This window comes from Pantherophis guttatus, chromosome 8, assembly GCF_059756535.1.
Source record: "Pantherophis guttatus breed Tessera chromosome 8, ASM5975653v1, whole genome shotgun sequence".
In the NCBI taxonomy this organism is placed as follows: Eukaryota; Metazoa; Chordata; class Lepidosauria; order Squamata; family Colubridae; genus Pantherophis; species Pantherophis guttatus.
Genome location: NC_142070.1, coordinates 60,434,218 through 60,450,888, shown reverse-complemented (window position 1 = coordinate 60,450,888; position 16,671 = coordinate 60,434,218). Strand labels below are relative to the sequence as shown.

Genomic DNA, 16,671 nt, shown 5'->3' with positions numbered 1-16,671 from the left:
ATTGCCCTCTCCCAAGTTATGCAAACTCCTAACCCTCTTCCTGACGTGGTGAATTTGTAAACTACGGGCCTTGCACTCTTAAGGCCTTGTGGGTGTAGGAATAAGGTCATTATGATTTATTTAGGGCTTTGGGTACTATTAGCTAAGGGACTAGTGAGTGATACTATCTTGAACAATAGTTCCCAATGTTGTGTGGGTGTCCGAGAAATCCCCCTTGTCCATGAGGAAGGATCTAGAAATATTGAGAACCCCAAGGAACCGACCAGCATCAGGTCACTAAGTAGAGATACTTTAGGTCAAGTCCACTCCTGCCAATGACGTATCATCAGTAGGTGGGGTCGTTACTTTAGACCTGAGCCGACTCCAAGACCTGAGGTCAAGAGTTTGACAATCCCGATAAAGGGAGGAATAGAAAAGGAGAACGGGCCCCTGCAACAATTGAGAAGAGGAGACTACATATCAAGGATACTGGAATTGGGTCAAAACCTTGTTAATCAGTATGACCCTACCTTAGGTCAAAAATGCTGGTTGGGTTTATCTGCCAGCCCTTCATCTTATCATGCCGTTCCTGTCAAGCCACAACTCTGGGCTAGGACAAAGGCTACAACAGTCCTTGAAAAAGATAGTAGGAACAAAGCACCAGTATCTCCGATACAAGGAGATTTTTATAAGGCATTCCAACGGCTGGGAAAAAGCCGCCTCCCTATTGCCGGCCCAATAGCCACAGGTGTGGAACTCATAGGGTCACCTTCCCTGTGTGTAAAGAGACATCAGAAACCTGGTAGGCCTGTAGGATCCCTGACAGAAGAACAATGTCCATCAGAAGTGTACCTTGGTCCTAGAACGAACTTTAGGGATGTAAAACTAACCAAAGATCTTTTTCCTTCTGCACACCACTCAGTTCACCATAAGGTCACTTTCTCACTACCACCAATTGCCACCATCACAAGATGGGGAGGATGGAAGGGGTCCTGGAATGTATCCAAGGAAAGGTGCCCCAGTCTATTCCAGCCCCCTCGCTTCCCTATCTGGCTTTCCATTAGGTCCAGCACAGGTTTATGTATCCTCTTTCCCCCTGGGAATACTACCTCCCGGTATCTTTTTGAAGGCCCAATCCTCAGAGATAAGCAAAAGGACTCTTCACTAGAAGTCCCATTACAGCCGCTTGCTGGAATGTTTGTGGCGGGGACTTTGGGGGTCTGGACTAATGAAAAGAACCATCAGACCCATGCTTTCTCCATGAACATAGGCGTGTGTGTAGGGGAAAAAGGAGTTTTCTTCTTCTGTGGGAAGGATGCGTATTTATGTTTGCCAACAAATTGGACTGGAACATACACACTAGTACACCTTTTTCCTAAAATAGGTGTTGTCAGTGGAGAACATACCATCCCTGTTCCTCTCATGGGGCATGTTCAGAAATGGGCACCAATCTTAGTTTTTCAGTCTCATCATTCTACAACATCTTCATTACATTCCTTGTTATCCTTTTTATGAACTTCCTATATTGGCCAAGTTCATTTTCTATACTGACACATCTACTGTATGTTCTTTTTTCAATTCCAAGCACTTCCACTCCACACACCCACTCCAACTCCTCTCAGCTTTGAGGCTTCTCTCCTGGTGATAATCAAGCAACAAGTCAACATTTTAACTGGGATTAATTTATGTGGAAAACAAATTTGCTTGTTCCTGAGATAAGCATGTTTAATGCTCTTACATCAGAAATGGGTAACAAAAAAGGTTATGCAAATATATGGTTCTTGTATTCACTATGGCCATGTTTTATTTATGAGCACTTAGTGTCAGTTCTCTGGGGGTTATTTTATAGAAAAAGTTATGATTACTTTTGAAAGGAAGAGGTAAGAGTCTATTCTCCCTGTGAAACCACATGGGTGGTTTCATTGGAGAAGAGGTAATCGCAGCAGGGCCCAAAAAAATTCAAAATTTTGCATTTCTTTCCTCCTCCTATATGTTATTCTTTTTTTCTGAGCTTACGAGCTGTTTCAAATGTAATGATTCTGGGCATTAGGCATGAGTTAGGAACGCACATTGGCATTTTGCATCACTCTTTGATTTACAACATACTCTGAGCAGAACTTGGTATCCAGTGAGAAGGAAAAGAAAATCTGTACATCACAAGAGAGGAGAATAAGGTAGCAGGGGGTTGAGAAGTCTGCCTGCACATGGCTCTGACAAGTGAAAGATTAAAATAAGCCCAAAGCCCAGCTTCTGTCCTCAGGTGCAGGGGTTTCTAATATTTCTAGCTGCCGATACTGCTGGAGAGGCGGGCAAGAAAGTAGCGTTCTAGCAGCACCTTCTTCCTCACACCCGGCCCTTCCCTTTCAAACTTCTGGAGCACATTTTTACGAAGAGTGTGCGGGGGCCCCGGGCTGTCTGGCACTGCAGCAACCTGTTCGGATTTCAACTGGAAAGCTTCTAAGGAAGCCACGAAGCAAGCGCAAAGGCAGAAGCACAAAGCCCGCCAGCCGCCCCTACATTCAGCGTGGGTTCCAGGTGAAGCGGATGCTACGTTTGCTGTCCCGGCTCTAACTGAAACAGAGTGGGAGGAGGAAGGGGGGCCCGACCCCCACTCCTTTTCCCGGGGAAGCCGCGGGAAACTGCGTTTTTTATGCGCACACAGACTTGATGAATCTAGTTGGAGGCACAGCCACGCAAGGGCGAGGAGACCAATGCTAAGTCTCCGGCCTAATTCGCACAGCCCAGGAAATGGAGGGGGGGGAGAGAAGACAAGGACATAAAGCTCCCCCTACACACATACACACGCGCGCGAGCACACACACGCGTGCTAAGCAGTGGCGGCGGCAGTATTGCTGCCCATTGGTAGGTTTAGGAAGATGGGAGGAAGGGAGAGTGTCGGGATGCTCCGCATTAGGACCCAGGAAAGCAAAACGGCGCCTCCGGGCCCTTTTTGCCCTGCGGAGCTCCGACTGCAGCAGCGCGCGACATCGCCGGGGTGGCAGCAGAAACAAGCCGCGGCGGGGTGGTCTCTGTCCTCCTGTCTTCTGCGGCGCCGCCCCTCCCGGTTCCGGAACTCCAATTGGGGGAAGGAGCGCGTGCCTACTGCAGCCGCTGCTTGCCTGCTGTCCGCTCGCTCGGGTGCGCGGGTGCCGGCGCGCTCCTCCTTCTTCTCCCCCAAGACTAGCCCCGCACGCGGACGGACTGCTGCTTGCCTGCGCCCATCTCGCGCTTGGGTTTCCACTCCTCTCGCGCGCGCCCTGGCACGCCGAGCCCGCTTTGAATCCGCTGCTTTTCGTAGGATTGCTGTGTGGGGCGGTTGGTGCTGGTGCTGCAGTCGTCTTTCGGCGCCCCCTCCCCCACTAAGCCTCCCAAGTTTCCCCGTTCTCGAGCTTCCTTTTCTCTCCTGGCAAGATTTCTTCAGCCTCACCAAGTCCTCCTTTTCTCCTCATCATTATTTGTCATCACCACCATCATCATCACCACCACCACCACCACCACCACCACCTCTCTCTCTCTCTCTCTCTCTGGAAGCTCCTTTGAACGCCTCCTGGTACTCCCAAGGTAGGCTTCTCACCCTTCCCCCTTCCCCTCTTATCTCCATCCATGGAAAAACTCAAAAATGAGTGGCTTTGTGTGTTGATCTGCACAGAAACGGGGAAAAGATGTTAGCCTCTGTTTCCGCCAGTCTCGACGTGGATGTGCATGTGCATAAAGAGGATTCACTGAACCTTTCCTCACCCCTCAGCTAATACGAGCCTCCTGTTTTGAGTAGATCCTTTTTAAAAAAGATTCTGCAACTTTGTGCTGCGCTGTGACTGTTGTTATTTATGAACTGCATATCTCGTCTTCATGAACGTGACAGGTATTGTCTTCAAACAGCTGTCAAACATGTTCAGCATTTGTAAGATATAAACTGCATTGGATTATAGGGATATCTGTAATATCCTTCCTCCTGTTCCTTTCCTCCTCCTCTTCTGTCTCATATATTTTGGAAATATATATAAAATTAGAGTAAATGTAGTAGTAAACCAGTGGTGAAGTGGTGAATTAATTTACTGGACAGGGAAAAGTCTGGAATCTTTTTATGTTACAGAGAAGGGTGGAGAGAAAACAATATTACTTGCATCTGTCCATATGTCACTTTTAATTATGCATTGCATGTTCAAGCAAAGCATGATCTCAGTGGAGGGTGGCAATATAATAAGTTGCTCACTGGGAGAAAAAGTGCTTCTGAGACCCCAAGATTTAAAGTCCTCCTTGAAGTGATGGTAGTTGAGTTGACTGAAAGCATCGATAAGTAGATATAAGCTAAGTATCCTCTCTTTTTCAGCCTTTAGGTTTTGTAAAACAGCTGCTCTCAAGAGGAAGAAAATACCCTACATAATGCAGTGGCTTCTCATTTTCTTGATATGCTTTTCTGCAAGGTGAGAGGAAATTTGGATTTTCTGTCAGCAACATTAAGGAATATATTGTTTTCTGGTGGTTAGTTTCTGTAAATGGCATATATACAGAGATGAGTGATCAAATATCATATTCCTAACATGAGCTTTCTAATTGTATGAAGAACAAGAAGTAAAGGAAAAAGTTATGGGGATGGTAAAATGCTAGTAAACGTATAGTAGACCAGTCCTAAATGTCAAATGATATTTGTCATGCTTATCCTAAAATAAAACAGAAATTAGGAGTTGTTTTTCTGTTTTTGTATTCTTTGATGTTTTGCAATGATTCCTGGAGTCATTGTGCTACTATTAATTATTTCAAGCCTGTCCACACAGAGAATAAGATTTTTTTAAAGTCCAGAAACAAGAGAAAATAGGGAAGATAGTGGGGTGTTTTGTATACGGACCAGTATTTTTGGTCAAGATAATAGAACGGACTTATTTAATCTGTAAACCTCTAGGTGGAGATAGTATACAATTTCACAATCCCATAAAATAAAACAATGATATGAATTACTAATCAACTTTTCTGGCTGCTGAATAAATGGCAGTTCTAAAATAACAGTATCATAGAGCACAAATTAAAAATGTTCATTAAATTGTCACCTGACCTCATTATGCAATGCATCCAGTCACTACATTTTTTATTGTAAATTCACTGATTTGTCACTACATTCTTGCTTGTAGATTCAAATCTGGATTGCACTATCATCATAGCTAATATATTTGGATATTTGTTTTCATCAAATCATTGAACTTCAAAGTTTATTGTAAAAATTAGATTTGGGGCTAAATAATTGGCTACATATTTTTGTAGTCAGATTGAAAATTTTATTCAACTAGCAAAGATACTGCAGTATGAGTTTGGCCATAGAGGGCCTGATCTTCCTGTCTTTACTCAAGTGAGTAAGTCACATTGCTGCCAAGGAATCAGCATAAATAACAGAAAATGATTCCAGTTTGTCCAAATTTTTCTGAATTAGACTTAATGATAGTCATTTTGTGTACTAATTTGTCTATGGAAGAGACCTTTATTGGATACTTCCACAAACATATGTTTTTACACAATATGCATGCATTAAAAATGGTATTTAGAATACGTCTCAAGTAACCTGTGGCAAATAGTTTTAGATGATTGCATGGAGATGGTAAAGCAATATTTATGTTATTTTAATGTGATTCTGTTATTTGAAATTTATAATGTCTTTGTTATTTGAATTTGTATGTTAAGAGGTGCTTTAGCTTTTCAGTAGTAGTCTTAGCCAGGCAGCAGAAGCATATTGGATTTATTACTGCTTTTAGTAAAAGGAAAGGAGGAAGCTAAGTGATTTATTGTGGTTATTTTATTTTTCATGCATCTTTAAATTCATTCTGCATATAATGTTTCTTATTTTAGGAAATCAATATATGTCTTTCACTGAAACCTGATTGTTGTTTTCAATTACAGTTGTTGCAAGAATTTTAACAGCAATAATGCCAATCTCAGGTTTTTTTAAAAAAGCTGGGCAGAACTCTTATCATTTGCTTTGTCATCCTATATGTGCCCATTAATTACAAACATGGAAGGCAATTCAACATAGGAAATTCATTTATGGCTTATGAACCACGTAGTCCCTAAGTGAATACAGTAAATTTTTAGATGGTCCAAAGTAAAAAAAATAATGATAGTCAACATCTTTGTACTGATTGTCCTTGAAGATATTCATTTGTATAGCACCAATTGGGGAGTTCTGTATAACTCTTGTTTTCATGGGTAACCATAAATCAGCATTGCACAATATTTTGGAGTGCTTTATGCACAGCTTTTCTTATGGGGAAAAATGATTATGTTTCCAGTTCTGCAAAGACTGGAAAATCATGTCAACCCTTTCTTTTAAGGGTTGTTACCAGCTACCTATATTTATGTAATTGATAGCAGTAAAACAGATCGCAACATCTAGCTAGATTTGGTACATTTTGAAAAAGCTAAGCAGGGTTGGGCTTAGTTAATACTTGGGTGGTAGACTGTCAGAAACCCTAGGTCTATAAGTTAGATTGAATTTTGAACAAATCCCAAGCCAGTTTTGTGCTGCTGCCACACAAGCTACATAGATGTGCCCATGTAGTCACAAGAGTCAGCCTTGACTTTGAAGAAGTTACTTTTACTTTACATAAATATTGCAGCTATGCATGCCTGAAATGTTATTTGGAAAAAGGGCTTCATACTTCAATTGAGCATGGCACTTCTCTGCTATTTTTTTTTTAAAGCAGCAGATCTTTTTTAAGGCTTCTTAGCAAGTCCTAAAAAATGCTTATTCAAACTCATGCAGAAGTCTTTTAAAAAAGGCTGCTTTAAGGGGGAAAAAAAAGAGAGAAAAAAACCCTCTGCCAACTCAAGATATGAAGCAGTTCTTTTGAATTGTTTCTGAAATTTAGGCAATTCTAATAAATATAGTCCTTTCAAGAGTTGATTTTATTCTCAATGTTTGGATGGTTTGAATGTGCCGGGCTATTTCAAATGATGGGTGAATTTTTCCAGGATTGCCATGTAATTAACTTCTTTTAAAGTCCTCTTTTTGCAATTTTTTTTTTGAAAAGGCAGTGCCATCTGCTCAGTGCACATGCAGAGTTTTTAAAGAAGGGTAGTTAGCCTCCCTTTTTCTTCAATAATTTTTTTAAAAGGAGGGGAAACGTTTGCTAAGAATGGCAGTGATTCAGGTAATAGCTACCCTGTTTCCTCCAAAATAAGACTTCCCCTGATAATAAGCCCAATCGGGCTTTTGAGTGCATGGCAATAAGGCCAAGCACTTATTTCAGAGTTCAAAAAAATATAAGACAGGATCTTATTTTCGGGGAAACACGGTATATTTGAGTCTCACCAAAATTATTTATTATTATTTATTTATTTCATTTATTACAGCCACCCACTCCAAAAGACTGAATGACTTTCACATCAAAATACACAATTGAAATAATTAAAAACATAATAGCCTAGTCCAGTGATGGCTAACCTTTTATTTCACTGCATGCTGGCCTGCGTGCCAGAAATGGCATGCAAAACCATCTCGCGAGGAATGCGCGGCCCTGCTGGCCTTCCCACCGATACCTGGAAGAGCTATGGTCCATTGCGCATGTGCAAGCCAGCACCCAAACTTCCGCTTTCTGGCATGGACGTGCGCCCGACGAACAGCTGGCCATCGCGTATGTGTGCAACATAAACCCGGAAGTTTGGGTGCTGTCCTGCGCATGTGCGATGGAACACCGCTCTTCCAGGTTTCGCTGCTTCCACGTGTGCGACGGCCAGCTGATCGGCGCACGTGTGTGCACAGGAACGCGGAAGAGCCAGCGAGGCTGTACATTCCTCACGGGATGATTCCGCATGCCACTTCCGGCACATGTTCCATAGGTTCGCCAACACGGGCCTAGTCTAAAAAAGCAATTATTAAAATCAATAAAAATATAATAGGGCTACATAGATACTACAAGATGACAACATTTAATTTAATTTAATTTAATGTAATTGAGAGGATCTGGAGTATACACTTGGCCCAAATATATTAAGAGGGCAGAAACAATTGGAGATAGGCAATTAATAAATAATCAGGCAAATAATCAGGCCCTTTTCCTGGCAAGATTTGGTAGACAATAATGAACCTTTAACATTGAAAGCCTCACCCCCTCTCTGCTTCAGACTTAAAGTTCATATAAATGTTCCCTAGCTACTGTTACTTAGGCAAACCTGAGCCTAGTGGAATGGAATTGCACCACTAGCTATGCTGTCATATTTCATATGCTTGAAATATGTTATATACATATATACATAGAAAAGAAACCCCTTCCTGGATTATATCCATTTATGTAAAGTAAAACAAGGTCTCCCTCAAGTCAGAATTGATTTCTGGTGACCTCATGGACATGCTATGCAGTTTTCTTAACAAAAATATAGAAGTGGTTGTCACTGTTTTCTCCTGGGATAGCATTTTCAAAATTCTTATCTTGGCTACGTTGAAGATTTCCTGGTAGTCTTCCATTCAAGTATTGACCATATCTAATCCACCTTAGCTTTTTCAACATCATGCAAGGTTATTGGTTATCGAGACAGAGTGGAAAAGGATGGATAATTTGAGTATTTAATATTGAGTATAATTTACTGCAGGAAGCAGCAGGAAATTAGAAACAGGAAAGTAACTGCTGTTATGTTAGCATTAGTTATATATCAAAAGGAGATGTTAAATGAAAGGTTCCATATCTAAAAAGCGATTGATCACTACATATTCAAACTATAATAAATGTACATGAAGCATACTTAGTTTATTTTTTCCTCAATGTCTGTTAGATCAGCACTGGCTGACCCCAATGAAGATGAAGCAAAAAATAACATTACCATCTTCACAAGAATTCTAGACAGACTTCTGGATGGTTATGATAATCGTCTAAGACCTGGACTGGGAGGTAATAAATAATTTGATTCTGAAACAAACAAAAGATCCTACAATGTTCCTAGAACTCCAGGGTTTAACAATTCTGTTTACTAATGTTCTCCTAGTAGTAAAATTTCATGTAGTAATTTTAAGTTGTGGGTAAAATGTTGAGCATAGGTTTAAGAAAGTGGTTTCCAAACCTTTCATGTTTAAAATCACTCTTCAGTACTGATGGTATGAAGTCCTTGGATGAGTAGTACTTTCTGTTTTATAATTTGGATTAATTTGGAGCTTAATATTATATGTGATGCTAGTTTATTTGAGTATATATAAACTGCCCCAAAGACCTGATGTGGTATTTTAATCCTATTAGGGAAAGAACTTTGATTTAAGCTATAATTGAAATATTGGAAGTATTAATGAAAATTAATAGCTTCTCTGTCTGTATAACTAGTGTTAGAAGCACTATGTAGCACAGTAATATAAATTACTTCTGCTAGAACTATTAAAGAAAGTCAGGATGACTCATGTAGTCTATTTAAATACCTGTCTTTCATCCAGAGCTTTCCAGGTCTCTCCCTTTCTGCAGTTGTTTTTGGAGTGAACTAAACTTTCCTATCTCTGATCTGCCTTTCACTAGGGGAGACTTTTGTTGCCAACCTGGTCAGGGAAATATTCTCTTTATAGCACTAAAAAAATTAACAAAGATTTGAAACAGAACTGCACAGTAAGTTGCTGAATACAAGACTCTGAAATCTGTGAGAAAATCTATTAAAAAGAAAACAATTCCTGGCATCCTGATCAAGAGGCAAAGCTTAGGGATAGAAAATTGGCTGTGTTTTGAATGAACTTTTTCTCCCCTTAGTTTCTTACGGAATCCCTTGAAGTTTTCATGGACTTTTAGGATTCTATGAACTATAGTTTGAAAATATCTGTCAGAGTTCTGATGGATGCCCTAATTAAATCATGAGCCTCGAGCCAAGCTTCAAAAGAAATCCAGTTATTTATTAGGAGCTTCATGTCAGCACTTTCCAAGTGAAGCCAACTCTGACCCCACGTAATTTACGTCCCAATCATGACCCTGTTTCCCCCCCTCCCCCTAGGGTGTGTCCTCAATCACATTCACCAGCGGAGCAATTTCGTGGGTTGTAGAGATCACTCCCCTCCAGTCACTGTGGGGTGACCCTGGGAGACAGTCTTGAGAGAGATATGTCTGGAATGTGCTTCTGTTTTTGGCTGCCATGCTGCTTCGTTGGTTTCCCATCCCCCTTGCCTATGGCGAGAGCAGGCCAGGGATGCTTTGCGAGTTGACAGTCGGCTCCCCTCACTTCCTGAAGGCGACCTGTGCAAAGTAATTTGAGTACAGGTATAAATTTTAGGGTTGCGACTCCCCCCCCAGGCTTTTTTGGGTTGTCTGCATGGAATTTTGCTATGAGGAGGTCAGCCTGGATGTCCCTACTCTTTACCTAAGATGCCTATGATAAGGGGTAGCCCTTCCACTTGATTAAGTATTTGAGTTGCCTCCTGTGCCACCTCAAGTCGAGGATTCGCTGCACCTCATAATGGGTTTAGCCACCTATGACCACTGGGTTTGGGGGCTCACGGGTTAGTGGCCTCAGGATTGATCTGACCATGGGTTTAAAGAGGCTACTATGGAATTCTGGGTGTATCTTCCCTAGCAGTCGGGCAATTTTAATTGCACCATGACTGGGTTGATTATCTTTATTATGGGGAATGGTCCCATAAACTTTGGCCCCAGTTTCTTGCTGGGGAGTTTTAACGTCAAATATTTTGTGGAGAGGTAGACCTTCTCCCCCAACTGGAATGGCTGTTGCGGGGCTTGGTGTTGTCTGCCTGTTTCTTATAGGTTTGCGCTGCTTTAGTTAGCGTTTTCTTGACATTCTCCCAGGTTGCTGTCAGCGTTGATATCAGTCAGTCAAGCTGACTGAGGAGGGGGGATTCCTTGGATATTCAGGTATTGGGATGAAGTCCATGCAACTCACTACTTTGAATGGAGTTAGTCTTGTGCTACTGTGAACAGCATTATTGTATGTGACCACAGTGAAAGGCAGGAGGTCTGCCCAATTGGTCTGCTGATAGTTCATGTAACACCTTAGGTACTGTTCTACCATGGCGTTCAGTCTCTCTGCTCCCCCCCCCCAGTGCTCGGATGAAAGGCCAAGCTAAGGCCCTGGGATGACCCAATGGACCGCAGGAACTCCCTCCAAAACTTAGCTGTGAACTGGACTCCCCTGTCTGAGATAATTCTCCATGGCACTCCATGCAGGCTGTAGATGTGCTTCAGGAACAGTTTGGCTAGCTGGTGGGCCAAGGGTAGTCTGCTGCAGGGTATGAAGTGTGTCTGCTTGGAGAATAAGTCTATTACAGTCCAGATCACCATGTTCCCCCCATTTTTTGGCAACTCCACTATGAAATCCATTGCGATTTCCTCCCATGGTCTCGTTGGCTCTGCTACTGGTTGCATCAGTCTGGGGTGTGTGTGTGTGTGTGTGTGTGTGTGTGTGTGTGTGTCCCTGGTCATTTCTTCATTGTGGCATAGATGGTGCAACTTTTCACATAACTGTTCACGTGTTTCTTTATGCCAGCCTACCAGAATTGCCTCCGTGCTAAGTGTAAAGACTTTAGGAACCCAAAGTGGCCTGCTGATTGATGTCGTGGCTCCTCTGGAGGATTAGGGTGCATAGGGATTCTGGGACGTAGAGTTTTGTCCCCTTCCATGCTAGGTCATCTCTTTTTGTTAAGATGTGTTGGTTGTCTCGGAACCAGGGGTCTGCTAGCAGTTTGGTTTTGAGTTTTGTGGTTAGATCGCTTGTGGGTTGGTCTTGCCAGTTGCAGCGTTGTCATCTGGTGGTCACTTGGGTGGCTGTTTGGGTAGGGGGGACAATGGCATCTATTACCTCCTCCCATTCGCATTTGTACTAGGCATGCGGGAGAGGGCATCAGCTAGAAAGTTCCTCCCCCCTGGAATGTGCTTTAGCACGAAGTCGAACAGGTTGAAGTATTGAGCCCAGCAGACTTGTTTGGGTGATTGTTTTCATGGTATTCTAGGGGCCTTCAGATTTTTGTGGTCTGTCCAGACTTCGAACGGTCTCTGCCCCCCTTCCAGCAGGGGGTGCCAGGTTAGCAGTGCCCATTTCACTGCAAAAGCCTCTTTTTCCCATGTGGCCCATTGCCTCTTTATGTCAGTGAGCTTGCAGGAGGTGTAGGCGCAGGGCTGTAGGTTTCCTTGGCTATTTCTTTGGAGTGGCACTGCTCCCACTGCCACATCACTGGCATCTGCTTGGATAACGAAGGGTTGTTTGGGGTCGGGTTGCTTCAGCACTGGTTCCTTTGCAAACAGTTCTTTTAGTGTTAATCAAATGCATTTTGGCAGATTAGGTCCCAGAGCAGGGTTTCGTCCCTGGGTCCACTGTCTTTAGGAGGTCCATCATGGGTTTGGTAATTTTTGCAAAGGAGAGATGAATTCCCTGTAGAAATTTCTGAACCCTTAGGAAGCTTTGTAGCTAACAAAGGATGGCTTGTACTTTGGCTCTGTTCATCTCTATGCCCTCCTTTGACACTCGGTAGCCCAGGTAGTCTAACTATGCATGGTGAAATTTGCATTTTGATAGCTTGATGTATAGGTTGGCTGCCAGTTTTTCCAGTACCTGGCGGACTAGAGGTATGTGGTCATTCATGGTATCAATGTAGATGAGGATGTCATTCAGGTAGACAAAGACCCCCTTATAGAGGTGCTTGTGTAGCACTTTGTTTATTAACTGCATCAACACTGCTGGGGCCCCCTGCAGTCTGAAAGGCATCACTTTGAATTGGAAGCTCCCTAGGGGGCAGTTGAATGCTTTTCCATTCATCTCCCTCCCTGATGCGTACTCGGTAGTATGCTTCTCTGAGATCTAATTTGGTAAAAACTTTTCCCTTGGCTAGGTGAGATAGCATGTCCTTCATGAGAGGGAGGGGTATACAGTTGCAAGAAAAAGTATGTGAACCCCTTGGGATTACATGGAGTTTTGCATGAATTGGTCATAAAATGTGCTCTGAATTTCATCTAAGTCACAACAATAGAAAAACACAGATTGCTTAAAATAATATTACACAAACATTAGATGTTGCCATGGTTTAATTGAACATAACATGTAAACATTCACAGTGCAGGGAGGAAAAAGTATGTGAACCTTTGGACTTAATAACTGGTTGACCCTCCTTTGGCAGCAATAACCTCAACCAAACGTTTTCTGTAGTTGCAGATCAGACCTGCACAACGATCTGGAGTAATTTTGGACCACTCCTCTTCACAAAACTGTTTCAGTGTAGCAATATTCTTGGGATGTCTGGTGTGAATCACTCTCTTAAGGTCATGCCACAGCATTTCAATTAGGTTGAGGTCAGGACTCTGACTGGGCCACTCCAGAAGGTGTATTCTGTGCTGTTGAAGCCATTTTTTTGTTGAATTACTTGTATGCTTTGGGTCATTGTCCTGTTGCATCACCCATCCTCTGCGGAGCTTCAGTTGGTGGACAGATGGTCGTACGTTTTCCTGCAAAATGTCTTGATAAAGACATTTTGGAATTCATTTTCCCATCAATGACAACAATCCGTCCAGGCCCTGAGGCAGCAAAGCAGCCCCAAACCATGATGCTCCCTCCGCCATGTTTTACAGTGGGGATGAGGTTTTGATGTTGGTGTGCTGTGTCTTTTTTTCTCCACACATAGTGTTGTGTGTTCTTCCCAAAAAACTCAATTTTGGTTTCATCTGTCCACAGTATATTTTGCCAGTAGTGCTGTGGAACATCCAGGTGCTCTTTTGCAAACTTCAAACGTGCTGCAATATATTTTTTGGACAGCAATGGCTTCCTCCGTGGTGTCCTCCCATGTACTCCATTCTTGTTTAATGTTTTCCTTATTGTAGATGCGTCAACAAAAATGTTAGCATGTGCCAGAGATTTCTGTAGGTCTTTAGCTGACACTCTAGGATTCTTCTTTACCTCATGAAGCATTCTGCGCTGTGCTCTTGCAGTCATTTTTACAGGACGACCATGCCTAGGGAGAGTAGCAACCAGGGATTTGATTTAAATCAAACTGATTTAAATCATGATTTAAATCATGATTTAAATCACTAGTCAGTAAGGCTTGATTTAAATCATAGTTTTCTACATAAAGATTAATTCTTGCTGGTATAACTTTAATATGCAAGTAGATGAAGATTTTTAGAATAACAACTTTTCATATTAGTTTTTTTTATCCCCAGTTTAATAGGTTAATCATTCATATTTGGACAACTTTTCTGATGTACTTAGGAAGGAGAAAAATAATCATTACCTTAATAATAACAATTTAAATAGATTTATTCAACTGAAACAATAACATTACAGCATATGTTATTTGCTTAAACAAACATCCATGTTTGTTAACTAATTTGGCTAAACAAAATATATATATTTTAAGAAACTTAGACTGTCAGCCCAGCCTACACATGAAAAACTTAAATACTCGTCATCTTCATCTTCTTTTTTGTTCATATTCTGGAAAAGAAAAACAAGCTTTCCTGCTTTATCGGGTCCCAAACGATTTCTCAATTTAGAATGAATAAGCCAGTTCTTGATATACTGCTCAAAACCACAGAGTTCCATCTAACATCTTGTGGGAGCGTTAGCTTGGTTCCACCCATCCTTTTCAGAGCTGCTGCAGCAAAATGATTGTTACGGAAGTATTTAGCAATTTCAACAACATTAGTCTTTATTTCTGGAACACTTAAATCTTTGGCTAAGAGGTGCAGCAAATGAGCACTGCAACCATATGTTATTAGCTTTGTATTCCCTTCCTGCTCTTCTAAATTTCTTCTCATCTTGGATACATTTGCAGCATTGTCTGTGACCAAACTGCGTACTAGACATTTGAATTTTTGTTCACATTATTATAACTTTTACTGTCACTTCTTGTAAGTATTCTGCTGTGTGCGCATTTCCTGATGTATCAATTGTTTGTGCAAGGAAGACTTTCCTTTCTTCTGTTGTTATACAAGCACATACAATAGGATCATTGCGGACATTACTCCACCCATCAATACTTAGGTTAACAATTCTATCCTCCAGAGCTGTTGCACATTGCTCCATTTCTCTGTCATACACTTTATCCAGCAGTTTCCCTGCAACATCTGCTCTGCTGGGTGGACTGTATCCTGGTCTCAGTGACTGAACCATATTAATGAAATGTGGGTTCTCAGTCAGACGGAAAGAAGAGTTCGTTGCATAAACAAACTGGGCAATTTTTTCATCAATTAACTTTTTTTCTAATCTGCTAGTTTTTATCACAAACTTATCTATGGTGGTTCCAGGAGGGAAGGGTTTTTTCTTTCTTTTAGGTGATAGTGATATGTGGCTGTGGGTGTCTGATGATGATGATGCTAATGAAGCACTATCCTGGATGGATAACTCTGAAACTGTAGAACAGGAGGATGGTGATCTTGAAGGTGGATAGTTTCCAGAATCCATGAATTCCCCTAAACAAAAAAGTCAATGCTGTTATTTTATTGTTTATACAATTTCTGCTTATTGTACACAGCACTGCCCCAAAAGGAATATTTGCTTTTCTTCAAAACTATACCAAATGACAGTAACATGCAGTAATAATAAGAAATATAATTTTGCTCAAACATGACAGTTCAAGGCAGTCTTTAGAAATATGATTCAATAAAAATGTTTACCAACCTGAAGATCCTGCCTGTTCAAATGTGTTTCTTTGGTCATCTTCATCACAGCACTTCTCATGATGTTGCCTCATTCGGGCCACCAGGCCTTGCATTTCTTTGTTGCAGTGTTTGCAGTTTGCATGCATGCCTGCCTTACCGATAGGTAAAGGAACTTCATTAAAATATTGCCAAACTGGGTCTCTTTTATGGCCTGCTGCCATTATAGGTTTTTTCCTCCAAGGAAAGAATGTGATAAACCTCAGGTCATACACACAAAAAGATCCAAAGACTTGTCTGTCTGTGGCTGTGCAATATTGTACTCAGAAAGTTTCACTTTCATTTTGTACTGCTTGTCTGCTTGCCCCTTCCTCCTCACACTTAGTTTCACTTTCTTCTTGTGCAGATCTATTCCACTCCAAACAATCAGAAAAATATTGTTTCTATTCTATTCACTGAACTTCTTGAAACTTAGCACTGAAGGGGTTGATTCTGTATTCATAGGTTTGTAGAACAATAGGATTAAGGTCTTTTTCTCAGCTCTGTTCATGTTATAACGTTTTTGCTGTGAAGAAGAGGCATGTGATCTCTGCTGAGCAAATTCAGTTTTGAGAACTGCAAAAGTAAACCAAGCATCTGTGATAATATCTTGTAGGCAGAGAAACTGCCCAATAATCTTACAAAAACCTCTGGAAGAGCATGCCATTGTGAATGGATTAATGGAATTTATTTACCAAAAAAATTAAACATATACAGTCTTATTCTACATAATTAAAAAACTAATCTTTATTTCATGATGGAATAACCTTTGGATGGTAATATATTTTCCTCAAAAAGCATTTTATTTAAAAAAAATCCGATTTAAATAAAAAAAATCCAATTTAAATCAAAAAAATCTGATTTTTTTGATTTTTTTAAAAAAATCATTGATTTTTATCCACCTTGGTAGCAACAGTGCTAAACTTTCTCCATTTGTAGACAGTCTGTCTTACTGTGGACACATGAACATCAAGGCTTTTGGAGATACTTTTGTAACCCTTTCCAGCATCATGCAAGTCAACAATTCTTGATCATAGGTCTTCTGAGAGCTCTTTTCTGCGAGGCATGGTTCACATCAGACAGTGCTTCTTGAAACACTGTAAACCCAAAA

The 16,671-nt window shown here is 41.3% G+C and overlaps 1 protein-coding gene across 6 annotated transcripts in view; it reads left to right on the top strand.

The window, feature by feature from the left end:
* Positions 1–2,350: 2,350 nt before the first annotated feature.
* The window catches only part of GABRA2 (gamma-aminobutyric acid type A receptor subunit alpha2), a 331,422-nt gene continuing 317,101 nt past the window's right edge, over positions 2,351–16,671 (top strand). For 2 of the 6 annotated variants that reach the window (XM_034432901.3, XM_087875268.1), the window contains exons 1-3: positions 2,809–3,540; positions 4,310–4,403; positions 8,734–8,849. In XM_034432901.3, coding sequence (XP_034288792.2) covers positions 2,856–3,540; positions 4,310–4,403; positions 8,734–8,849 — 895 coding nt within the window. In that variant the 5' untranslated portion in view covers positions 2,809–2,855. Of the gene's footprint in view, positions 2,515–2,808; positions 3,842–4,309; positions 4,404–8,733; positions 8,850–16,671 lie in introns of those variants that run through there. The other 4 variants (XM_087875270.1, XM_087875269.1, XM_087875267.1 and 1 more) reach the window with 4 other exon arrangements.